Source organism: Rhinoraja longicauda, chromosome 1, assembly GCF_053455715.1.
Source record: "Rhinoraja longicauda isolate Sanriku21f chromosome 1, sRhiLon1.1, whole genome shotgun sequence".
NCBI lineage: Eukaryota > Metazoa > Chordata > Chondrichthyes > Rajiformes > Arhynchobatidae > Rhinoraja > Rhinoraja longicauda.
Genome location: NC_135953.1, coordinates 49,947,049 through 49,973,788, shown reverse-complemented (window position 1 = coordinate 49,973,788; position 26,740 = coordinate 49,947,049). Strand labels below are relative to the sequence as shown.

General features: G+C 42.0%; 1 protein-coding gene across 5 annotated transcripts in view; it reads left to right on the top strand.

Annotated features, from left to right (window-relative positions):
- LOC144592490 (mesoderm induction early response protein 3-like) overlaps nt 1–26,740 on the top strand; it is a 65,664-nt gene that overhangs the window by 25,165 nt on the left and 13,759 nt on the right. For all 5 annotated transcript variants that reach the window (XM_078397092.1, XM_078397111.1, XM_078397101.1 and 2 more), the window contains 6 exons: nt 898–977; nt 3,724–3,796; nt 11,889–12,040; nt 20,189–20,270; nt 20,371–20,465; nt 24,246–24,373. In XM_078397092.1, the coding sequence (XP_078253218.1) occupies nt 898–977; nt 3,724–3,796; nt 11,889–12,040; nt 20,189–20,270; nt 20,371–20,465; nt 24,246–24,373 (610 nt within the window). The remainder of the gene's footprint in view (nt 1–897; nt 978–3,723; nt 3,797–11,888; nt 12,041–20,188; nt 20,271–20,370; nt 20,466–24,245; nt 24,374–26,740) is intronic.

Sequence of the window (26,740 nt, the reverse complement as noted above, 5' to 3'; positions counted from 1 at the left end):
TCCCATTTGGGTTTTTTTACCCGTACAATTTCTCAGTTCTATCCACAATGACTTTACATCTTCTGATTCTATGCCACCCCTCGCAATGGACTGAATTTCATTCCTTACCAACGGAACCGCTCTGCCCACCTGTCTGTCTTTTCGATAGGACGTATACCCCTGAATATTCAGTTCCCAGCTCTGATCTTGCAGTCATGTCTCTGTAATTCCCACAAATTCTGATTTCTGATCATACTTGCCAATCCACTTTCTCATACTTGCTCATCCACTTTATTTATTATGCTTTGCGCATTCATATATAACACTTCTAATTCGGTATTCACCTCCCCTCTCACACATTTCACCTGACCTTACTCCCTTCACCCTTCTTGAACTTTTCTTGATGCTACCTGGCCCACTGAGTTACTCAAAATGTTGTGTCTACCTTCGTGGAGAAGGTGATGTGTATGAGGAACAAGCTGCCTGTGGAAGCTGTGGAGGCAGATACATTGGCAACATTTAAAAAAACATTTAGATTGGTACAAAAGCAGGCAAATGGGCTAACTTGGTCATGAAAACTAATTGGCATGGATGAATGGGGCTGAATTTAGGCCTGTATATATCTCTATGGAGGCAAGACAAGTGGTCTTCACAAAGTTGTGTTGGTAAAAAATATGTATTTTAATCAGCCACTACAGCTTATTCATTATGAGTGCATATTTCATTTAAGATTTGAGGAAGAATGAGTGGCATCAAAATATATATTTAGCGGATGGATTCTGAACATTTTGGGAAATCCATAATTGGGGGAAAACTGAAATTATTATTGGTCAAGAATAAAATTTCTCTTGTTTGGTGAATTCAGTGAAAACTATATTTTTAGTCCTTTTAAACAGCTGTATTTTTTTTTATATGCAGCAAGCACTGCCTTTGGTGATAAAGAATCTGAAGACGAGGAAAGACAAGATGATTGTGCTCCCCCTGAAGATTTGAAGAAGGTAATTAAATCTTAATGTAAAATGTTTAATATGATGTATGAGATAAAAATTCACAATTGCATTTAGAATTTGTGTGGGTTTTAGATCTCTGAACTTTTATTCAAGAAAACATGCAGACTCCCTATTTACATCGAGGCATTAGCCTACAATTTTACTTTACTTGTGCTTCTCATCTAAAGTGAGTGCTTACCAAGACAAATTACCTCTGCAGCTGACAGTCATTTTGTATCTTTTCCCAAGTAGTTAAACTTTAGTAGCCGCTTAATTTGTGTTTTGTGAATCGTGATTAAGTTATCAGATTGATTTGACCTCGCTTAATTTAATGAGCAGAAGGAATTCAATTGTAACAGAGTGAGAACAGTGACTCGAAGTTGGCAGCACAAGTAGATGGAGTTGTGTAAAAAGCATGTGGTATGTTTGCTGTCATCAATCGAAGCTTTGAGCATTAGAATTGGGACGTCTTGCTGTAGCTGTAGAAAACATTGGTTAGACCACACAGAGTTGTGGTTGCAACACTCCAGGAAGGATGTGGTAGCAATAAAAAGAATGCCCAAAGTTGTTGCGTGATATGGAGGGCTGTAGTTTATAAGGAGAGATTGGATTGGCTGGTTTATTCTCACTGGAACATAGCTGTGGGATGTCCTGAGAAGTTTCTTGGGTTATGTGGGGTATAGATAGAATCTTTTCCCCAGTGCAATGGAGTCCAGAAGAAAAAGGCACAGTTTTTAAGGTGAGAGGGGAGGAATTTAAAGGAGATTTGAGGGATACGTTTTTCACGCAGATGATGGTGACTATCAGGAACAGGTTTCCAGAAGTAGATACATTTACGACTATTAAAAGATAACTTGCATAGGAAAGAACTAGAGGGATACAAGTCGAATGCGACTAATGATATTAGCTTAGACAGACATCACCGTTGGTGCAGATGAGGTGGACTGAGAGAGTCAGTCAACAATAATTGTTGTGCATTGTTACTGAGCTTCAAATGTGCAAGATTAACACACCCCAAATTAAGATTTCTCTAAAGCTTTTTCACCTCAAGTATTTCAGGAATGTGATGGAATGCTCTCCATTTACATTGTCCTCCATAATGTTTGAGACAAAGACCCATTATTTATTTATTTGCCTCTGTACTCCACAATTTGAGATCTGTAATAGAAAAAAAATCACATGTGGTTAAAGTGCACATTGTCAGATTTTAATAAAGGCCATTTTTATACATTTTGGTTTCACCATGTAGAAATTACAGCAGTGTTTATACATAGTCCCGTCCCCGTCCCCCCATTTCAGGGCACCATAATGTTTGGGACACAGCAATGTCATGTAAATAAAAGTAGTCATGTTTAGTATTTTGTTGCGTATCCTTCGTATGCAATGACTGCTTGAAGTCTGCGATTCATGGACATCACCAGTTGCTGGGTGTCTTCTCTGGTGATGCTCTGCCAGGACTGTATTGCAGCCATCTTCAGCTTATGCTTGTTTTGAGGGCTAGTCCCCTTCAGTTTTCTCTTCAGTATATAAAAGGCATGCTCAATTGGGTTCAGATTAAGTGATTGACTTGGCCACTCAAGAATTGACTATTTTTTAGCTTTGAAAAACTCCTTTGGTGCTTTAGCAGTCTCTTTGGGATAATTGTCTTGCTGTAGAATGAACCGCCGGCAAATGAGTTTTGAGGCATTTGTTTGAACTTAAGCAGATAGGATGTGTCAAGACACTTCAGAATTCATTATGGTACTACCATTAGCAGTTGTATCATCAATGAAGATAAGTGAGCCAGTACCTTCAACAGCCATACGTGCCCAGCCCATAACACCCCCACCACCGTGTTTCACAGATGAGGTGGTATGCTTTGGATCTTGGGCTGTTCCTTCTCTCCTCCATACTTTGCTCTTGCCATTATTCTGAAATAAGTTAATCATCATCTCATCTGTCCACAAGACCTTGTTCCAGAACTGTGGTTGCTCTTTTAAGTACTTATTGGCAAACTGTAACCTAGCCATCCTATTTTTGCTGCTAATCAGTGGTTTGCATCTTGCAGTGTAGCCTCTGTATTACTGTTCATGAAGTCTTCTGCGGACAGTGGTCATTGACAAATCCACACCTGGCTCCTGAAGAGTGTTTCTGATCTGTCGGACAGGTGTTTGGGGATTTTTCTTTATTATCGAGAGAATTCTTCTGTCATCAGCTGTGGAGGTCTTCCTTGGCCTGCCAGTCCCTTTGTGATTAGTAAGCTCACCAGTGCTCTCTTTCTTCTTAATGATGTTCCAAACAGTTGATTTTGGTAAGCCTAAGGTTTGGCTGATATCTCTCTACCAGTTTTATTCTTGTTTCTCAGTCTCTTAATGACTTCTTTGACTTTCATTGGCACAACTTTGGTCCTTGTGTTGATAAACAGCAATAAAAGTTTCCAAAGGTGATGGAAAGACTGGAGGAAAGACAAGGTGCTGAGAGCTCTTTTATACCTGCATTAAGGAGGCAATTCGACACAAGTGTGCAATTACAAACACCTGTGAAGCCATGTGTCATGTGGGGGGGGGGGTGAAAGCTATGTAAAGTTGAACTATCACCAAAAGATAATTTGTTGAAGTAAAATGATCTATCAACAATGTAGAAGGTTCCAGGCGCTCCAGTGTACTGACTTATTATATAACATTAGAATCTACTTAATTGCTATGTTGTTTTGTGGAAAGCAAATGTATATTAGCTGGATAACAATCAAGACTCATGTTGGCTTGTCCTTGTTTAGGAAATAATGGTGGGCTCAGAGTATCAAGCTGAAATTCCATCCTCTCTGTGCAAATATAAAGATGGCGATAAAGGTGAGAAAAATATTTTATGCCTTTGGTAAGTACGAAAAGACAATTATCTAAATTATTTGGGTGGATTCCTTGAGATTCAGTGTTTTTCTATAATCTCTGTAATTTTGGTTCCAAGGCAAAGTGAATTCATTGCAGTCGGTTACTATCAGCTCATGCACAATCCTACAGAAAAAATGGCACTTCATGGATTTGGAAAGAGAAATTGTTATAAATCTGTAGTTTTATGAGATTGAATCTAGCAGAATAGATAAATGGAAACCTGTGACTGTGGTGTATTTGGACTTTCGAAAGGCCTTCAATGTGGATGAAGGATATTCTTGAGGGATCGTCCTATATGGGTAGAACTTAGAAACATATGGGTTTGTAAGACTATATGGGTAGAACTTAGAAACAGGGAATTATCACTTTGGGATCGTATTTTAGGTCCCCCAATAGTTGATAGGAATTAGGGAGTAGATGTGTAGGAGAGATTGCAGATAGCTGAGAGTATAATGGTTTTAGTAGGAGATCTCAACTTCCCTAATGTGGCCTGGGTCTCCCAGAGTGTAAAGGATTTGGATGGGATGGAGTTTGTTAACTTAACTGATAGGAGACCTGTGACTGGTGGTATGCTGCAGGGGTCAGAGCTGGATTCACTATTGTATACTATCTGCATTAACAATTAACAAATGAGATGTTGCACTTTGGTATGTCAGACCAGGGCAGGATTGATGGTGAATGGCAGAGCCCTAGAAAGAGTTGTTGAACAGAAAGATCCAGGAGTACAGGTGCATAGTTCCCTGAAAGTGGCGGTTCAGATGGACAGGATGGTGAAGAAGTCGCTTTGCATGCTTGCCTTCATTTGGAAAGGTATTGACCACAAATGATGGGACATCATGATGCATTTGTACTAGTTGTTAATGAGGTCACACTCTGCGTGCAGTTCTTTCGCCCAGTGTTTGGACAGATGTCATTGTTCAAAAGGGTACAAGGATTTACAGGATGTTATTTGGACCTTCAGGCTTGAGATAGAAACATAGGTGCAGGAGTAAGCCATTTGGCCCTTCGATTCAACATGATCATGGCTGATCATCTAAAATCAGTACCCCGTTCCTGCTTTTTCCCCATATCCCTTGAATCCTTTAGTCCGAAGAGCTAAATCTAACTCTCTTGAAAACATCCAGTGAATTGGCCTCTACTGCCTTCTGTGGCAGAGAACTCCACAGATTCACAACTCTCTGGGTGAAAAACTTTTTACTCATCTCAGTCCTAAATAGCCTACCCCTTATTCTTAAACTGTGACCCCTGGTTCTGGACTCCCCCAACATCGGGAACATTTTTTTCCTGCATCTAGCCTGTCTAATCCTTTAAGAATTTTATCTGTTTCTATAAGATCCCCTCTCATCCTAAATTCTTAGTGAATATGAGCCCTGTCGACCCATTCTTTCCTGGTGAGCCTACGCTGCACTCCCTCAATAGCAATAATGTCCTTCCTCAAATTAGGAGACCTAAATTGCACATTAATACTCTAGGCGCAATCTCACCAGGGCCCTGTACAACTGCAGTAGGACCTCCTTGCTCCTAAACTCAAATCCTCTCGTAATGAAGGCCAACATTCCATTAGCTTTCTTTACTGCCTGCTGCACCTGCATGCTTACTTTCAGTAGCTGATGTACAAGCACACCCAGGTCTCGTTGCACCTCCCCTTTTCCTAATCTGACACTATTCAGATAATAATTTGTCTTCCTGTTCTTGCCACCAAAGTCGATAACCTCACATTTATCCACATTATACTGCATCTGCCATGCATCTGCCCACTCACCCAACCTATCCAAATCACCCTGCAGCCTCATAGCATCCTCATCATAGCTCACACTGCCATTCAGCTTTGTGTCATCCGCAAACTTGGAGATGTCACATTTAAATCCCTCGTATAGATATATGTTGTAAATAACTGGGGTCCCAGCAACAAGTGTAAGGGGTTTCTGCGCCGAGCTTTCGCCCGACCTAAGGTCCCCGTGCCTTGCTCTGATCCCTTGACCAGGCCGTGCACACTGGTTCCCCGTGAGTGGTTCGACCCACTTACCCCTTACGGTTCTAGACACTGGGCTTAGATGCAGGAGCTCTTATAGTGCAGAAAAAATTCAACCAGACCAGATTTTAAAACCAGGGTTTAAATGAAAAAGGCTTTTATTCAGCACTTGGGACTATTGTCCATGAATACTTATACAGTTCTATAATACATGTCTATGAAACACATACCGAATCACACGAATACTTATAACTATGAATCATAAAACACACACAGTTCTATAAGACATATACACGAATACCTTTTACTTATGAATTCTTAAACACAGTTCTGCAAGACACATACACGACTGTAAGATGGGGAACGCACAACGCATCGCAACCTTGACCAACACATATTTTAGTACACACCCAACGTTTATTCACAACCACCCTCCCCTCTACACTAAACTATGTCCAGGATATGTAGGATTTGGAATGCATGCTCACCATGGGGCTATTACTGGGGTTACTGGCTGTTCGTTTGGCAGTATTTCTCTTCGAGTTGCGTGCCTGTTCCTCTCTCCTGCATCCGTTTTCTTGCCTGCTTGCGTTTCCTGCAGGTTTTCTTCTAGCTTCAGCTTCTTCCTCCAGTATTTCTTCTTCAGTTTAAAACCCAAAAGTAGTGGCCAGTTATACTGTTTCTGACCCGTCCTATCTCCCGCCAGATCTTGGAATCTCTTTGTTCAAAAAGATATGTATGAGGTTTTCTTCTGATCTGCCTTATGGTCGGGGATACCGGGGATGGCCAGACGGTGTAAATTGGGATTTCATTGTGAGGTGATGGGTGTTAACTGGTTTCCCATCACCTACCAGGTAGTTTTCTATGGGCTATTGTGCCCCCTCACTGAGATGAACTGTTTAGGTCGGCTTGGGGCATTGTGAGTATGCTGATGTCAGCGCCCCAGTGTCTGGACTCCGACCTGGTTTCGTAGGTTTCTGCATGGCCAATACCCATCCTTTGTTCTGGCCGTAGCTTTGCAGAAACCTAGAGACTGGGTTGTAAGGTTTTTACTTTTTGTGGCTGGTCACGAGGTCCTGCGGCCATTTTAGGACCCACGGATTGTGACATCCTTTGTTAATCTGACCGCGGCCTTTCTCCGCTATCAGCCCCAGTCTCTCGTTTAAAATGTCCAAACTGCAGCTCTTTGGTATTGTGTTGCTTTCCAAATGAGGGAAAACTTCTCAAATCTTACACAAGCCTTGCGGCACCCCACTGGTCACTGCCTGCGATTCTGAAAAGGACCCGTTAATTCCTACTCTTTGTTTCCTGTCTGCCAACCAGTTCTCTATTCGTGTCAATATCCTACCCCAATACCATGTGCTCTAATTTTGCACACTAATCTCTTGTGTGGGACCTTGTCAGAGGCTTTTTGAAAGTCCAGATACACGACATCCACTGGCTCTCCCTTATCCATTCTACTTGTTACATTCTCAAAAAATTCCGCAAAATTAGTCAAACATGATTTCCCTTTCATAAATCCATGCTGACTTTGACCAATCCTGTAGGAAAATAACTGCAGTGAGATGACCAAACCTGTCACTGCTTTCCAAATGAGCTGCTATAACATCTTTAATAATTGACTCCAGCATCTTCCCCACTATGTAAGGGTAACTCCCCGTTTTCTCTCTCCCTCCTTTCTTAAAAAGTGGGGTTACATTAGCTACCCTCCAGTCCACAGGAACTGATCCAGAGTCGAGAGAACATTCGAAAATGATCACCATTATCATCATATCATATCATCATATATATACAGCCGGAAACAGGCCTTTTCGGCCCACCAAGTCCGTGCCGCCCAGCGATCCCCGTACATTAACACTATCCTACACCCACTAGGGACAATTTTTAACATTTACCCAGCCAATTAACCTACATACCTGTACGTCTTTGGAGTGTGGGAGGAAACCGAAGATCTCGGAGAAAACCCACGCAGGTCACGGGGAGAACGTACAAACTCCTTACAGTGCAGCACCCGTAGTCAGGATCGAACATGAGTCTCCGGCGCTGCATTCGCTGTAAAGCAGCAACTCTACCGCTGTGCTACCGTGCCGCCACGATTGCATCCACGATTTCTAAGGTCACCTCCTTGAGTACTCTGAGATGCAGACCATCAGGCCTGGGATTTATCTGCCTTTAGTCCTAACAGTTTACCTAACACCATTTCCTGATTAATGTGGATTCCCTTCAGTTCCTCTCTCCCACTTGATCCTCAGACCCCGGGTATTTCTGAGAGATTTTGAAGAGGTTACCAGGGAAATTGTTACGGGCAAGGCTGTGGATGTTGTCTATATGGACTTCAGTAAGGCATTTGACAAGGTTTCACATGGAAGGTTGATTAAGAAGGTTAAATCGTTGGGTATTAATAGTGAGGTTGCAAGATGGATTCAACAATGGCTGAATGGGAGATACCAGAGGGCAATGGTTGACAACTGTATGTCAGTTTGGAGGCCAGTGTCTAGTGGAGTACCCCAAGGATCTGTGTTGGGTCCACTGTTGTTTGTCAATTACATTAATGATCTGGATGATGGTGTGGCAAATTGGATTAGTAAGTATGCAGATGATACTAAGATAGGTGGTGTAGTTAATAATGAAGTAGATTTTCAAAGTCTACAGAGAGACGGGCCTTTTGGAAGGGTGGGCTGAAAGATGGCAGATGGAGTTTAATGCTGATGTGTGAGGTGCTGCATTTTGGTAGGACAAATCAAAATAGGATGTACAGGGTAAATGGTAGGGAATTGAGGAATGCAGTGGAACAGAGGGATCTGGGAATAACTGTGCATTGTTCCCTGAAGGTGAAATCTCATGTGGATAGGGTGGTGAAGAAGACGTTTGGTATGCTTGCCTTTATAAATCAGAGCATCGAATATAGAAGTTGGGATGTAATGTTGAAATTGTACAGGGCATTGGTGAGGCCGAATCTGGAGTGTGGTGTGCAGTTCTGGTCGCCAAATTATAGGAAGGATGTCGACAAAATGGAGAGGGTACAGAGGAGATTTACTAGAATGTTGCCTGGGTTTCAGCACTTAAGCTACAGAGAGAGGTTGAACAGGTTGGGTCTTTATTCTTTGGAGCGTAGAAGGTTGAGGGGGGACTTAATAGAGGTTTTTAAAATTTTAAGAGGGACGGACAGAGTTGACGTGGATAGAGTCTATCCCAGCCAAGTTCCGTCTCATACCTTAAGTCTCCTTTCTTTGAGAGTGGGGAAGATTCCTTAAGTCTCCCTTTGAGAGTGGGGAATTTGCCAGTCTATCCCAGCCAAGTTCCGTCTCATACCTTAAGTTTCCTTTCTTTGAGAGTGGGGAAGATACCTTAAGTCTCCCTTTGAGAGTGGGGAAGATTCCAACAAGGGGACATAACTTCAGAATTAAGGGACAAAAGTTTAGGGGTAACATGAGGGGTAGCTTCTTTACTCAGAGGGTGGTGGCTGTGTGGAATGAGCTTCCGGTGGAAGTGGTGGAGGCAGGCTCGATTTTATTATTTAAGAGTAAATTGGATAGGTATATGGATGGGAGGGGATTGGAGGGTTATGGTCTGAGATTAGGTAGATGAGACTAGGTCAGAGAAAGTGGTCGGCGTGGACTGGTAAGGCCGAACGGGCCTGTTTCCGTGCTGTAATTGTTATATGGTTATTGTGTCTTCCTTAGTGAAGAAAGAACCAAAGTAATCGTTTAACTGTTCTGCTATTTCCCTACATTTGTCTTCACTAATCTTTTCCTTTTTGCGTATCTAAAGCTTTTAGAGTCAGTTTTTATTATCCCCGAAAGCTTTCTTTCATGCTCTTTTACCCCCCTCTTAACTAACCACTTTGTCCTCTGTTGAGTTCTAAATTTCTCCCAGTCCTCCAGTTTGCTGCTTCCCCTGGCCAATTTATTTGCCTCTTCCTTGGATTTAACACTATCGTTGATTTCCCTCGTCAGCCACGGTTGAGCCGCCTTCCCCGTTTTATTTTTTGCCAGACAGGGATGAATTATTTTTGGAGTTCATCCATGCGGTCTTTAAATCTTTGCCATTGCATTTCCACCGTAAACCCTTTAAGCATAATTTGCCAGTCTATCCCAGCCAAGTTCCGTCTCATACCTTAAGTCTCCTTTCTTTACGTTCAGGACCCTAGTCTCTGAATTAACTGTGTCACTCTCCATCCTAATACAGAATTCCACCATATTATGGTCACTGTTGCCCAAGGGGCTCTGCACAATAAGATCGCTAACTAATCCTTCCTCATTACACAATACCCAGTCTCGGATGGCCTGCCCACTAGTCTGTTTTTCTACATGTTGGTTTAAAAAACCATCCTGTATTCATTCCAGGAAATCCTCTTCCTCAGGCTGCTGCCAATTTGGTTGGTCCAATCAAAGTCACCTGCTGTACCTTTGCTACACGCTTCCCTAATTTCCTGCTTGATGCTATCCCCATCCTCCCTTCTCCTGTTTGGTGGTCTGTTTACAACTGAAACAGGCGTTTTCTGCCCTTGCCTATTTCGAAGTTCTACCCATACCGATTCTACAGCATCTAAGCTAATGTCTCTCCTTGCTCCTTGCATTAATCTCATCTTTAACCAGCAATGCCATCCCACCTCCTCTTCCTTTCTGTCTATCCTAACTCAATATTGAATACCCCTGCATGTTTAGCTTCCAGCCCTGGTCACACTGGAGCCATGTCTCCGTAATTCCAACTATATCATATTCCTTAACTACTAACTGCACATTCAATTCATCAACCTTATTAGTTATAGGGAGAGTGGGTAGATTGTGATTTTTCTTTTTCCTTTGGAGCATAGGAGGCTGATGATGGAAGGCCATGGATGGAGAAAACTCAAGACTTTTTTTATAGAGTAGATTATTTTAAAACTATGCTTACAGTGAGAGGGAAGAAATTTAAGAGGAACTTCAGGACCAATTTTCTCACCATATTTGGACGAGCTGCCAGAGGAAGTTATAAAAACAGATACAAGTAGGACTTTCAAAGATATTTGGAAGATACATGGATAGGAAGGTTTTAAAGGTGTATGGGCTAAATACAGGCAAAAGGGACGTCCAGAATGCCAACATGGTCTGTAGGCAAAAGATTGTCGGGAAAGTAGGATGCTTTTAAACAATAACAAAGGTTTCAGGGCATGCATATTTCTGTTAGAGCACAGAGCAATGCAGGTGGAATAAGGAAGCTTGGATGATGAGATAAATTGATGCTCTGGTCAGGAAAAAGAAGGATGCATGGGACAGGATCCCAGCTGCCTATACAACTGTATTCCTGAAGCAGGTTTGGGAACTGAGGAGCATATTTAAGAAGAAAGGTAAAAATGGGGCGAGATAACTAGCAAATAATATTAAGGAAAATCCAAAGAGATTTTGTAAGTACAATCAAGGAAAGAGGGGATCTAGATATTCTCGAGGTGTATAAAATCATGAGGGGAGTAGAAAGCACAGAATCTTTTACACAGACTAGCGGAATCAAGAACCAGAGGACAGGTTTAAGGTGGGAGGTGAAAGATTTAATAGGAATCTGAAGGGCAGCGGATGGTGGGGTATGGAATAAGCTGCCAGAGGAGGTAGTTGAGGCATTTAAACATTTAAACAGGTGCATGGATTGGAAAGGCTTGGAAGAATATGGGCCAAATGGGCAGGTGGGACAGCGCAGATGGGACATCTTGGTCGGCATGGGCATGTTGGGCTGAAAGGCCTGTTTACATGCTGTATGACTGACTCTGAGTGAAACCTAGAATTTCTATTAGTTTGAGAATGAAGGGATGTTTCTCATTTCCTTAAGTTATGAAAATATTGTAGTCATAACAGTGATCATCTGCAATCAGTAAATTATCTTTAAATCAGTGAGTAAGTATTCAGTTCAGAATTTTGCTGAATGGAATAGGACTGATATATTGGAGGGCTACTTTGTACTCTGAGAAACGTTTGAAACATTGAATATTTATCAGCAGATTCAACTCTATGACTAATGTATTTTGGGTTTTTTAATTGCCTGCTGTAGCTGAATATATTCATGTTTCAATAAGAATCAAAGTTACTGTAACATGTATTTTATTTCTAGTTTATGAAAACGAGGACCAATTACTTTGGACTCCCCATTTGCTTCCTGAAAATACAGTAAAGGAGTTCTTGCATGAAGCAGCTAAGAGATCTACAGACGAGAAAGGAGTTGGTGGTATACCTGAAGGGATCCATGTAAGAGACAATGAACAGGTGAATATGTGTGGTGTCTGTTATGGGAATAGCGCACTCTGTGGCGCAGTACCGAGGATATAATACCCATGAGGCAAAAGCCAAGAGGATCCTGAATTAAAATGGCTGAACCCAAGGCTCGAGTGTAAAGCCTCTGTTAATTAGTTGTGTAGCTGTAAAGGAGCAGTTTACAGAAAGGAAACACAATAACAAAACATGGTGTCAGATCGGGGCCTGTTTCAGGATTCGTCGAGAGTTGATTGGGTGCACGGTGACAGCGGACGACGTTTGTGAGTAAGTACTACCGAGAGACGATTGTACGGCCAGAACGGAGATGAGGAAAAACTTTTTCAGTCAAAGAGTTGTAAATCTGTGGAATTCACTGCCTCAGAAGGCAGTGGAGGCCAATTTTCTGAATGCATTCAAAAGAGTGCTAGATAGAGCACTTAAGGATAGAGGAGTCAGGGGGTATGGGGAGAAGGCAGGAATGGGGTACTGATTGAGAATGATCAGCCATGATCACGTTGAATGGTGGTGCTGGCTCGAAGGGACGAATGGCCTACTCCTGCTCCTATTGTCTATGTTGATTTGAGCATGGAAGGGAAGGATGACAAGACAATGAGGAAACTGCTCATGTACCTAGTTGAACCGCATGAGAGAGAGCTCTACCAAACGCTAGAGACACGGACGCCGGAGGGCAACATACAAGAAGTTACGCTAGAGCAGGCTCTCGATGCTTTCGAATAGCATTGTCAACCCATAAGGAACGAGACCATTGACAGGTATAGATTCTTTACGAGGAGCCGAGAGAGGGGAGACTTTTGATTCGTTTTTAATAAAACTGAAGCTCTTGGCAGCTCATTGCGGTTTCAGAGAGTTGAAGGATTCACTGATACGTGATAGAATAATATGCAGCATAAGGGATGACATGCTGCGGGAAAGACTTCTCTGAGAAACCTCACTTGACTTAGAAAAGTGTGTGATGGCATGCCAGGCTTCGGTGCTGGCCAAGGCCAGAGTTGATGTCCTGTTAGGGGACCAGCGACAAGATGTCTGTGCTGTGAGACATGAGGGGAAAAGATACCAGCCAACTATACAGTGCAAATACTGTGGATACAAACATGAGAGAAAGAAGGAGAAATGTCCGGCATATGGCAGGGAGTGCTTCAAATGCCAACAGAAACATCATTTCGCCTCACAATGCACGGAAAAGCAGGGTCAACAGAAGAAAGAAAAGAAAGGGAAAAAACCTGTGCATGCAGTGGTGGAAGTGGAGAGTTCCAGTGATGAGTATGATGACAGTCAAGAGGTTGATGAAATTCACACAATGGAACTGCAACCAGAAGCAGGAAAAACAGAAAGTGTGCACAGGGTTGAGGAGACTCAATTCCCAAGGAAAATCTTTGCGGCCATGATGCTGAAAGGGAAGGAAGTAAAATTCCAGGTGGACAGTGGAGCCACATGTAACATCATTCCCAAGATGTATGCGAAGGATGTGGATGAAACTAAGCAAGTATTATCATATCATATCATCATATATATACAGCCGGAAACAGGCCTTTTCGGCCCACCAAGTCCGTGCCGCCCAGCGATCCCCGTACATTAACACTATCTTACACCCACTAGGGACAATTTTTACATTTACCCAGCCAATTAACCTACATACCTGTACGTCTTTGGAGTGTGGGAGGAAACCGAAGATCTCGGAGAAAACCCACGCAGGTCACGGGGAGAACGTACAAACTCCTTACAGTGCAGCACCCGTAGTCAGGATCGAACCTGAGTCTCCGTTTGTCCATGTACAACAATACGACAGTGGTGCCTCTTGGGAAAAGCAAGGTGAGACTGGTGAACCCAAAGAATGGAAGGAAATACAAAGTAGAGTTTGTAGTCCTGGAGGAAGATTGCATTCCAATCCTGGGAAGCAGGGCATCCCAGCAGATGGGGTTCATCTCAGTGTGTAAAGAGAACATAATGACATTGAATGGCAGTGAAATCCCTCTGAACAAGGAAAGATTGATAGTGGAGAATGCTGATGTGTTTGAAGGGACAGGTAAATTTGAGGGCAAGTACCATCTGCAGGTAGCTGACAGTATAACGCCGGTGATCCACCCACCACGAAGAGTCACTGTAGCCTTACGGAGTAAGCTGAAAGAGGAGTGAGGCAGACTAACAGAAGCGGAAATAATTGCCCCAGTAGAGACCCACACACCATGGGTATCCAGCCTTGTGTGTGTAGAAAAACCCAATGGGAAGTTGAGAGTGTGTTTAGACCCGAGGGATCTGAACATGGGGCTTAAAAGAAGTCATTACCCAATGACGACGATCGAAGATGTCATTGATGATGCCAAGGTCTTTAGCACGTTTGATGCCAAAAATGGGTTTTGGGATGTGGAACTGGATGATGAGAGTTCTCAGCTTATGACATTTAACACACCATATGGTAGATATAGATGGAGGCGCATGCTGTTTGGTCTGTCCATGGCCCTGAGTAGTTCCAGCGACGACAGAACCAAGTGCTGGAGGGCCTGGAAGGAGTGAGGTCTGTTGCTGACGACATCCTAGTGTTTGGGAAAGGAAAAACGGCAGAGGAAGCAGTGCTCCAGATGCCTAACCTAACGGATGTCCAAGGAGTTCAGCGATTTATTGGGTTTGTTAACTACTTGAGCAAATTCCTTCCTGGATTAAGCGATCTTTGTGAACCGCTACGCAAGCTGACACAGAAGGATGTAGTTTGGTGGTGGGCACAGGTGCATGAGAGGGCTGTGATGGACATAAAGAAGCTAGTAACTGCCGAGCCAATACTCAGATACTATGATCTATCCAAGGAGCTGACAGTACAGGCCGCCGCGTCAGAAACTGGACTTGGTGCGGCGCTGATGCAGGAGGGCCATCCAGTTGCCAATGCCAGCAGGGCCCTGCCGGATGCGGAGATCAGATATGCACAAATAGAAAAAGAATTGCTAGCAGTGATGTTTAGTGTAGAGAGGTTCCATGTGTACACATATGGAAGGCCAGTGAATGTGCAGTCAGACCATAAGCCACTGGAGATAATCGACACAAAACCACTTCATCGTGCACCAAAGAGATTGCAGAGGATGCTGGTGAGGATGCAGACCTTTTACCATAAGGGATGCAACAGAAAAAGATGAGACTATGCAGAAACTTCAAGAGGTGATCAAACGAGGCTGGCCAGAGAACAAGTAGGATGTTGACCCAGAACTTATCTCTTATTTCCGTGTGAGGGACGAGCTGAGTGTTGGAGATGGCCTCACATTTAGGGGAGAGAGAGTAATCATCCCTAAAGCCAGGAGATGTGACATGCTCACACGAGTACATGATTCCCACATTGGTGTGAATGGCTGTCTAAGAAGGGCAAGAGAATGTCTGCACTGGCCCGGAATGAGTGCAGAAATCAAGCACCGTACAGAAATACGAGACATGTCAAGCTCAAAGAAACACTGCATTCCCATGAAATTCTAGAGAGGCCATGGGCGAAGGTGGGTGCAGATTTGTTCCACTTGGATGGAAGGAACTATTTGGTCACTGGACTATTTCTCAGGATATTGGAAAATAGACTATCTGGAGAAAACAATGGCAGTGAATGTCATCCATTAAATCAAAGGCCAGTTCGCAAGATATGGAATACCAGATCAGCTCATCACAAATAATGGGCCACAGTTCACAGCTGAGGAGTTCAAGAGTTTTACCAAGAAGTGGCAGTTTGAACATACGAGCGCATCACCCTATTATTCACAGAGTAATGGAAAGGCGGAGAGCAGTGTGAAAGTTGCGAAGTCATTGCTGAGGAAGGCTAAGGCTGCCGGAGCTGACCCTTACCTGAGCATACTAGCTTTTCGCAACACACCAACACCTGGCATGAGTAGCACTCCAGTTCAAAGATTGATGAACAGACGTACCAGGACCATTCTACCGACTACTTAGAGGCTGCTCAAACCTGAAATTCAGGAAAAGGAAGGAGATGAGTTGAGAGCAGCTAGAGACAGACAAGCAGACTACTACAACAGAGGATCTCAAGATCTGATTCCCCTGAAAGCTGGCGATCCAGTTTGAGTGAAGCCGAACGATGATTGACATCAGCCCTGGAGGAAGGCTGTGGTTGTAGGCCGTGTTGCGCAACCCAGATCTTATGAAGTCAGAACCGAGGACGGCGTCATCTATCGTCGGAATCGGTGCCATCTGAGGAAGACCAATGAGCCATTTCATCGCGTTGATGTTGACCTGGTGACGTCACCTGAACCTGGGCGAGACAATCGACCTATGAGCCGACCACCAGGGAGCATCAAACCCTGACAACAAGATCTGGTAGATGCGTTCGAAAACCACGCTATCTGCAGGATTATGTGCCCAAATAAGGATAGGGTCTGTACATGTAGTTGAGTATAGATGTAAAGGCTATTAGGTTATGTTTAAAAGTTAATATTATATTTTCGGTTATAGTTTGATATGCATAGTTTTATGTAGAAGTAGTGGTAATGGCCATTTTAAAACTAAATAAATAAATAAACAAACAAATTATTAAATAAAAAGGGGAAAGGAATGAGGAACCAGACATGTGTTGTTCAAAGTTTAGATAATTCCGAACACTGAACTGTCGCAGATCCAAGGGAGGAGAATTTGGAAGCTACCACGGAAATGGATTGTCAAAGGCATGTTGGAAAATGGACTATTGGAGACATGTTGGACGGTGAAATTAAGAGACCATGGAAGAATTTAAGTTATTGCTATTGTAAGTTATTGGGGCAAATCCTCAAATTATGGAAGAATTCGGGGATAAGGACCTGGACATTTTTTAAAACAGACATGCTGGCTGCAAAAACACAAAACCCCCCCAAGGGATCACAAAGGAAGAACAAGTTCAAAGCCTGTCTGTGGGCCTAAGCAGCCACATGACTATGCGAGTGGTGAGAACAGGAAAGGCCGGGACTGAGATAATGAGATTACCTTGGAAAGACAAAGTAAGGAACGGAGCCCAGCAGACGGGGGTGAATAGCCCAGCAGCAAGACAATCACCATCGTAAATGGCCCATCCATCGGGACAATGGGAGCCCATCCAGGTGATGGAATAACGATTAGCCCGATGCATCGTGACATCAGCAAACCCATTATCATCGGAAGCCTATTGTTCATGCCAGATCGAAACTGGCAATCATCAAAAGACCCTTTTGTCCGGAGGATCAGCTGGGAGTTTTCAAGGGAGAAGCTCTTGGGTAGAAAAGGGTAGTAGGCAAGCAAGAGAGGAGGCCCCTTCTTGGTTTTCGGCTGCTCTGTTGGACGTCTCCTGACCCTGCAGCGATCTAGCTGTAAGTACCCCAGACGACCTGGTGAAGTTCCCGAAATAGGATAGAGGTTGAGAGAAGGAGGAGAGCGGAGAGGGGGTGTATTTGTAATTAAATTGTGTAAAGTAAGTTTTTTTTATGACATGCCCGATAATTTTCTTTCCATAGTCTTAGTTTAAAGCATAAGTTTTATCACGTGTTATGTAGTTTTGGTGAGATTTGATTTTCCATTTGTTTAATAAAGCCTGTAAATTTTAGACTCGCTTTGAGTCCGTCTGGGTTTCTGTTTTCTCTCATCAGCACGCTCTGGTCAAGTCAACCTTTTATCATATCCCACCATAATTCCGAGGTCTAGAACCCAGGGGAATCCGGGCGCCTCGAAACGCCCACTCTCCCTTTTGTATTCTCTCTTGGGAACCGCTCGAGTGGAGTCGTGGCCGGGGTGGCTGTTTGACCCACCGACAAGGGAGAGAATCACTCGGGCAGTTGGGCCCGAAGTGGCGCAAAGGGAACGAAACCCCTACACTATACATGTAAAGTTCCTGCACATATCTGTTTTGTAAATAAAGGGGGATGTTATGGGAATAGCGCTCTGTGGCGCAGTACCGAGGATATAATACCCATGTGGCAATAGCCAAGAGGATCCTGAATAAAAATGGCTGAACCCAAGACTCGAGTGTAAAGCCTCTGTTAATTAGTTGTGTAGCTGTAAAGGAGCAGTTTACAGAAAGGAAACACAATAACAAAAGTCATTTCATTAGAAATAGTTTAACTCACCAAAAGTGTAGTTTAGGTTAAAGTGACCTGGCATTGTACCATTCCCAGCCAAATTGATACAGTGAGTTAAATGGGAGAAAATCTGTATTTGTCAAATAATTAAACATTGAAAAGGCATGACATGGTTGGCTATTACATGACATATCTACAATAGTTGGAGATTTATATATCCATTTTAACATAGAAATCTCCCCAGAAAGTGGTTCTTCATATCCACCAAGAGAAATTAAAGATCAGAGAGAAAAGACTTGTAATGTGGCCAAAAAACCCCAATAGGCCTGACAATTGGTAAAGTTTCAGAATTCAGCAAAGGACCACCAATGGGTTGATTTTCTTTTTTATGAAAAAATAATCCAAGTACAATGTGTCAGGGATTATGGGGAGTAGGCAGGAGAATGGGGTTGAGAAAAGTAGATTGGCAATGATTGAATGGCGAAGTAGACTTGATGGGCTGAATGGCCTAATTCTGCTCCTAGAATTTATGAGTACTGTGGTGAAAAAAGAAAGGTTATGTAATTGAATAAGAAAAAGGAATGTACTATGTACTACAGAAAAATGTGATGTCTATTTCATCATATCATATATATACAGCCGGAAACAGGCCTTTTCGGCCCACCAAGTCCGTGCCGCCCAGCGATCCCCGTACATTAACACTATCCTACACCCACTAGGGACAATTTTTACATTTACCCAGCCAATTAACCTACATACCTGTACGTCTTTGGAGTACTTCGATATTAAAATAGCAACACTTTTTTCTTTCTAAAAGATAAAAAGGTGCTGGTGTTCCTGGGGTGTATGTCTTTGTACATTAATCACCTTGGAGTGCTTTTATTTTCCTAATCCATTTCAGGATGATGTGCAACCCCTATTACCAGTGTTTAATCCTGCGCTTCGGTGCTGTTTATGTAGAGTTTATATGTTCTTCCTCTGACAACGTGGGTTTCCCTTTGCATCCCAAATAGGTTAATGGGCTTTATATACATTATGAATTTCATGAGCTAATGGGGATGAAACACTTCGAATCCACATCAGAGTAATTTCCTGCGTTTTTAACGATATTTACGGTAATTCTTGGAGAGCTTGGGACTGCCACTGCTAAAGAGGAAAAGCTAAAATAGAATTTCTTTGCATATAAGGGATAGGATTAAAGGATATGACGGTGGCCCCTAGCTTTGAGGCCAGGGAAGAGACATTAACGGCATGTACACATTATTGGAATTTAAAAAAAAATAGATGCAAACATCCCAGTTGATAGATCTGGAAATTTGAGATGCTCTGAACTCACTGATCGCAAGTAAATATCATATCATATCATATCATATATATACAGCGCGGAAACAGGCCTTTTCGGCCCACCAAGTCCGCGCCGCCCAGCGATCCCCGCACATCAACACTATCCTACACACACTAGGGACAATTTTTTACATTTACCCAGTCAAATTAATCTACATACCTGTACGTCTTTGGAGTGTGGGAGGAAACCGAAGATCTCGGAGAAAACCCACGCAGGTCACGGGGAGAACGTACAAACTCCTTACAGTACAGCACCCGTAGTCAGGATCGAACCTGAGTCTCCGGCGCTGCATTCGCTGTAAAGCAGCAACTCTACCGCTGCGCTAATATATTAGACAACCGATTACATTTTGGAATTGCATAAAACTATTTGAATGGGGTAGTTTCTCCCTCAATTACATGTGCATGCATAAGTAGTCACAGTGAGATAAACTGCCTGATGGCTTTTACACTGAGCGTCTTTGAAGGATATCTTTTTATCTAATATTTTTAAATTATTCTGCAGTTTATGAATAATCTATTAATAATTTAACTCGTGCTTTTCCAAGTGTTAATCTTCCTCGAAAATAGACATGAAATGCTGGTGTAACTTTGGGTCGAGATCCTTCTTCAGACGTCACCCATTCCTTCTATCCAGAGATGCTGCCTGTCCCGCTGAGTTACTCCAGGATTTAGTGTGTATCTTCAGTGTAAACCAGCATCTGTAGTTCTCACCTATACATGTTGATTTTCCTTGGCTAGAATTGAAGTTGTTTTATATTTGGATTTTAAACTATTTGTTTCATGCTGTCGACAGGCACTCTATGAACTTCTAAAATGTAACTACGTTGTTAAGGAAGCACTTGGAAATTATCACTCAAATGTAAAAAATGCACAAGGTAAGAATATTAATACAGTTTGAGTTTCGGAATACTCAGGTTATAAACTTAAACGATTTTGGAAATTTTATTTGTAAATGTCAATATCCACTATTCACAGATGACCGGTCTGCTTGGACAGAAGAGGAATGTAGAAACTTTGAACTTGCCCTTCGACTTTATGGCAAAGATTTTCACCTAATACAAGCAAATAAGGCAAGAAACACTTGCATCCATTTTTATTAAACTGAATTTAATTTTAGAGTAGACTTTGCCCATAAATGTCTTGACATAATATTTGGTTATATAAATTTGCTGGAATATAATTCTGTAATTTTAATTTTGCTTTTAATGACTGCTGGGCAGGTTAGAGTAAATGGTGCAACCAGCCAGCACAAATTTGGGATTTGGAGCAGGACTGGCTGGTACAGTGAATGTGAGCCATTGCTGTGGACTGGCAGCACAAATGTTATGTGGCGACGTACTCCCCAGATACTATGATCTCTATCATTGCCATCTGTTAGACTTGATGGAAGCTGTTGTCTCCACTTTTCTGATGAGACTGGGAAAAGCTATGCAACCAAACAAACTCAAAGCTAGAGAACACTTTTGAGGCTACCTTTAGAGTCATTCACCATGGAAACAGGACCTTTGGCGCAACTTGTCAATGCCGACCAAGATGCCCCATCTACGCTAGTCCCATAAGATTGCATTTGCCCCATATCCCTCTACATCTTTCTTATCCATGTACTTGTCTAAATGTGTTAAATGTTATTATAGTACATGCCTCAACTACCTCCTCTGAACGCTCGTTGCCTAAAACTGCCATCTTCTGTGTACAAAGTTGCCCCTCGGGTTCCTAATAAATCTTTCCCCTCCCACCTTAAACATATGTCCACTGGTTCTTGATTCCCAAACTTTGTGCATTCACCCTTTCTGTACCCTTACATGATTGTACAGATATCTTCCAGATCATCCCTCAGCCTCTTGTGCTCCAAGGAATAAAGTCCTAGCCTGCCCAACCTCTCCCTTTAGCTCGGGTCCAGGCAACATCCTTGTAATTGTTCTCTGCGGTCTTTCCAACTTAACAACATTGTTCCTATCGCAGGGTGACTAAAACTGAACCGAATACTCCAAATAAGGCCTCGCCAATGTCTTGTACAATTGGAACACAACCTCCCAACTTCTACACTTGATATCCTGACTAATTAAGACCAATGTATCGAAAGTCTTCTTGACCACCCGATCCATCTGTGGTGCCACCTTTAGCGAACTACGTACATAGACATAGAAATAGGTGCAGGAGGAGGCCATTTGGCCCTTTGAGGCAGCACCGCCATTCATTGTGATCATGGCTGATCAACCACAATCAGTAACCTGTGCCTGCCTTCTCCCCATATCCCTTGATTCCGCCAGCCCCTCGAGCTTTATCTAACTCTCTCTTAAATTCATTCAGTGAATTGCCCTCTGTGGCAGAAGGCAGTGGAGACCAATGTACCTGCACTTCTAGATCCCCTTGCTTTATAACACTCCCCAGAATCCTACCATTCACTGAGAAGGTCCTACCCTGGTTTGGCTTTCCAAAATGCAACATCTTGCATTTATCTGCATTAAACTCCATTAACCATTCCACAACCTGCTTGCCCAGCTGATTAAGATTCTGCTGTAATTTTGCCCATCTTCACTATTTATGATACCACATACTTCAGTGTCATCTGCAAACCTACGAATCAAACTTGCATTCTCATCCAAATCACTGATATAAACCAGAAAAAAATCAATGGGTCCAGTACTGATCCTTGAGGTGCCCTACAAATCACATACCTCATCTGAAAAGCACTCTTCCACATCACCCTCTCCTTCCATGAAGCTAATTATCTATCCAGTCGACCAGCTCTCCCTGGATCCCATGCAATCTAACCTTCCAGAGCACCCAACCATGCAGATCCTTATCAAATACTTTGCAGATTTCCGTATAGACAACGTCTGCAGCTTTGCCTTTTTGGTTCCATCAGATTTGTAAGACACAATCTCTCATGTACAAAACCATGCTGACCACCACTATCTATCCAAATGCATATATATCGTATGCTTTAGAATCCTTTCCAGTAACTTGGCTACCACAGATGTTAGGCTCACTGGTCTATAGTTCCCAGGCTTTTCCTCGCAGCCCTTCTTAAATAGAGGCACAACATTAGCCACCCTCCAGTCTTCCGCCACCTCTCTCGTGACTGATGGTGATTCCTTTCTCTCAGCCTGGGCTCCTGCAATTTCTTCTCTAGCTTCCACAGCCTCTTCAAATATATCTGTTCAGAACCTTTAAGAAAACTCTGGGCAAAGGAAAACTGTGAAGGCATACAAAGAGGGAAAAGACAGCAGCTTCCATCACATCCAAGAGGAGGCAGCAGTTAGTCAACACATGAGGCTGATGCTGCCAGTACCCAGCTAGACCCACAGACGCATCTCTGGCCATGGTTTACTCCAGCCTCAACTTGCAATCACTCCAAATCAAGCCCTAGGAAATTTATTGCAATGTGCTTATCAATGTAGAGTAGAGTTTTGCACCAGTTTCCTAGTACGTAAGTAACTGCAGTAAGTGACTGAATTGCAGTAAACAGGAAGCTCCTGATGAGAGAGTTGGCTTAAGGTAGAGCTTGTTGGCATTGATGAACTCATTCATATGCATCTTGACAGTCCTGAAGCATCCTGACCATTTAAATTTTGCTAACTTATTTGTTTAATGGTTGTAATGTTATATAATTTTATATAATTATTTTATATAATTTATAATTTATAATTTTTTATAATTTTATACTCTTTGTATAAAATTACAATTAGTCACGAGTGCTTAATTGTCATAAGAAATTCTCACTTGAACCTTTTAGTGTTGATTCCATAAGCATCTTGTTCTTGGGAACAATCCTACATGTTAAGTTTATGACCAGTTTAACAACGTTTTTATCAAGTTTTATCCCATCAATTTTTATATTGGTGACTTGTCTGTGGAATGATTAGTGTCCAAATTTATCATTGAGTAAATACCCATCAAATGAAACATACTTGTTTCCTTTGAATTTTAATGAACAATAGTTCAATGGTATTTGTGAATGGTATTGTCACATGCACCTAGAAACTGTGAGATTCATTGTTTTGCATAATATACACTGCAACCACAAGAACAACCATGAAACCAGAAAGCAAAAAAAACTACGGGTGATTAAAAATCTGAAATAAAAATTGAAAATACTGAAAGTACTCAGCAGGTCCAGCAGCGTGCGTGGAGGGAGGAACTGAATGCAAGTTTCAAGTTGCAGAATTAGAAACAGAACTTTCATCAGAACTAGAAACAGTTTAAAAAAAATCAAGTATATTTTGGTGAGGGATGGAGAGAACAAAGGGAATGACAGTGAGATTGTGGAGATCAAGAAAATGGGAATGAAACACATGGGTCTGATTCCAACTGAAAAAGGGCGGGTAAGGTTTGTTAATCTCAGCTGTCCAGAGGGTAAGGCTTGTTAATCTCAGCTGTCCAGAGGGTAAGACTTGTTAATCTCAGCTGTCCAGAGGGGAAGGCTTGTTAATCTCAGCTGTCCAGAGGGTAAGGCTTGTTAATCTCAGCTGTCCAGAGGGTAAGACTTGTTAATCTCAGCTGTCCAGAGGGTAAGGCTTGTTAATCTCAGCTGTCCAGAGGGTAAGGCTTGTTAATCTCAGCTGTCCAGAGGGTAAGGCTTGTTAATCTCAGCTGTCCAGAGGGTAAGGCTTGTTAATCTCAGCTGTCCAGAGGGTAAGGCTTGTTAATCTCAGCTGTCCAGAGGTGATGAAAGTGGAAAATATACCTCCTTGTTTCCCCATTTTAAGAGAAGCTTAGAAGAAGGAACCTAAGAATTTTAAACTTTGGGGTTTTGTTTAATATGCAGATGCAGATAAAGAAAAATACTTTATGTACATTAGTCTTTCACCTCCAATCAAGGTATTTGTTTCTATCTCTATCTCTAGGTCAAGAATCGTTCTGTGGGGGAATGTGTGGCTTTCTACTATATGTGGAAAAAGTCCGAAAGATACGACTACTTTGCACAGCAAACTAGATTTGGGAAGAAGAGATACAATCTTCATCCTGGAGTTACGTAAGTAACTGCAGTAAGTGACTGAATTGCAGTAAACAGGAAGCTCCTGATGAGAGAGTTGGCTTAAGGTAGAGCTTGTTGGCATTGATGAACTCGTTCATATGCATCTTGACAGTCCTGAAGCATCCTGACCATTTAAATTTTGCTAACTTATTTGTTTACTGTTAAAGAATGGTAGGAAATCTTTGATCAAGCATTTGAAAGTCCCAATGATTGTAACTTTTGAATTTCACGTTTCTTCATTCCCCAGAGCAGTAATGAGAATGCTGGTGGCAACTTCATTCCTGCTTGAAAATTCCACTTTAACCTACTTGGTATTAGGTTCTTTCCCCAACATTTAAAAAAAAAATTAAGCAACATCCATTTCTCTCTTGAATGTCCACTGATAAATCTCCTAAATCTCCTTCCAACATGCATTCCAACAATGCTTGAGATCATGATTTATTTTTTTCCTCTGGTTAAGTAGGTTTTGTTACCAATCACCTTAAATGTGTTGACTGGTTACAAGTCCTTTGGCTGCTGGAAATGACTATGTACTCTAGCAATATTATTAACAATTTTATACTCTGTCATATTTCACCTTGACTTTCCCTGTTCAAAGGAAAATAATCGTAATGACTCCATTCTACCCACAAAAATGAAGGCCCTTAATCCTGGTACCCTTGTGGTAAATTCCTTTGTACTCTACCTTGCGATTCTTTCTGTGATACTCTCAATCGAACACATTTCTAATCAGTGGTTTACATAGGTTTCATGTAACTTCCTTTATTCAGCTCCTTTTAACAAAGCCAATTATGCCATTCGCCTTCTCAACTTATTTAGAATTTACACTGTACCTTTATTACTACACCCTGTTAAAGTTTAGCCATTCATATTGTCACTTCACATCCCAATAAAACAGGAACCTTTCTGCATTTTACCAGTCTTCCTGCAAATTGCAATTATGTCTTGTATATCCAGGTCCTTAATACATATCAAAAAGAGCAGCAGTCCCATTTTCAATCCCTGGGACATGCAACTATTACTCTCTCCCTTCTGAAAACAGCTCTTCTATCATTTTATGCATCTATCATATTCATGCTTACAATGTACAAAGCATCAAACAATTATTTTATAAGAAGCTCAATAATTGTTTTGAGCAGATTTATAAGCTTTAACAAATCCATGCTGTCTTCCATTCATAAACCTAAGCATTGGTAAATATTGATTCATTTTTCCTCGTGTTATTTCAAGTTTTCACACCAATGTCATTTGACTGATTGGACTAGGTTTTCCAGGTTTAACATCTTAAAGTTGTGTAAAGTTTGCAATCCATATACCATAGAATCCCCCCATATCCAAGAAGGGTGACAAATTTGGTTACAGCCTCTATATTCTCTGCCATTCCTTCAGTAATGTAGGAAGTATCTTTGTCAGGCTTAATGTACACTGACTAATCCAATATGCAAACAGTTGAAAATAAAATAAAGTGCTGGAGTAACTTTATCTTTGTCAGGTTTCATGTACACTAATCTAATATGCAAACAGTTGAAAAAAAAGAAAGTGCTGGAGTAACATGGCAGATCAGGCAGCATCTCTGGAAGACAGGGATAGGTGATGTGATGTGGGTAGGGATGTTTTGGGATGTAATTCCTTGTGTCAACCAGCATCCGCAGTTCCTTGCATCACATCATCCATCCATGCCTGACCTGCTGAATTACTCCAGCATTTAGTTTTTTTTTGTAAGCCAACATCTGCAGTTCCTTGTGTATGCAAACAGTTCACTTCATTATATATTTGCACAGTTCGTTATTGTTGCGGCACTCTCTCCATCAGCAATGAATACATGTTGCAATGATGAACTGCTTAGACACTCATAACAAATGGATGTTTAGGCCATTTGTTAGCAACCTTCCTTCCAATGTTGAAGTTAGATCAAATTGGTGATGCAGCACTTTGTATTATTGTTGATAATATGAAATCAAAGTTTGTGAAGAGTCCAGATGAAGGGTCTCAACCTGAAAAGTCAATTGCCCCTTTCCTTCCCCAGATGCTGATTTCCTTCAGCAGCCCTCGTATTTTTGTCCCAGAGATTGTGTTCTTGATGCATCGTGAAACATTTCAGAACTATCATGCTGCTTCAGAAGCTACTGTTTATTCTTATGTATTTTAGTTAGGATGTATCTTACGGGTCTTTTTTTGGGGGGGGGGGGCATGAATTGTTTTAATTTCCTGGTAAATTTTGTACATGGGGCTTTTCTACTAATCATCACTATTGGTGAATTACTAGATATCAACTATGAATGTCCTTTTAAATAGGGTTAGTCAGTGAATGTTGAGCTACTGAATGTCGCAGCTGAAAGGTGTTTACCCATGGTTAGTCATGCA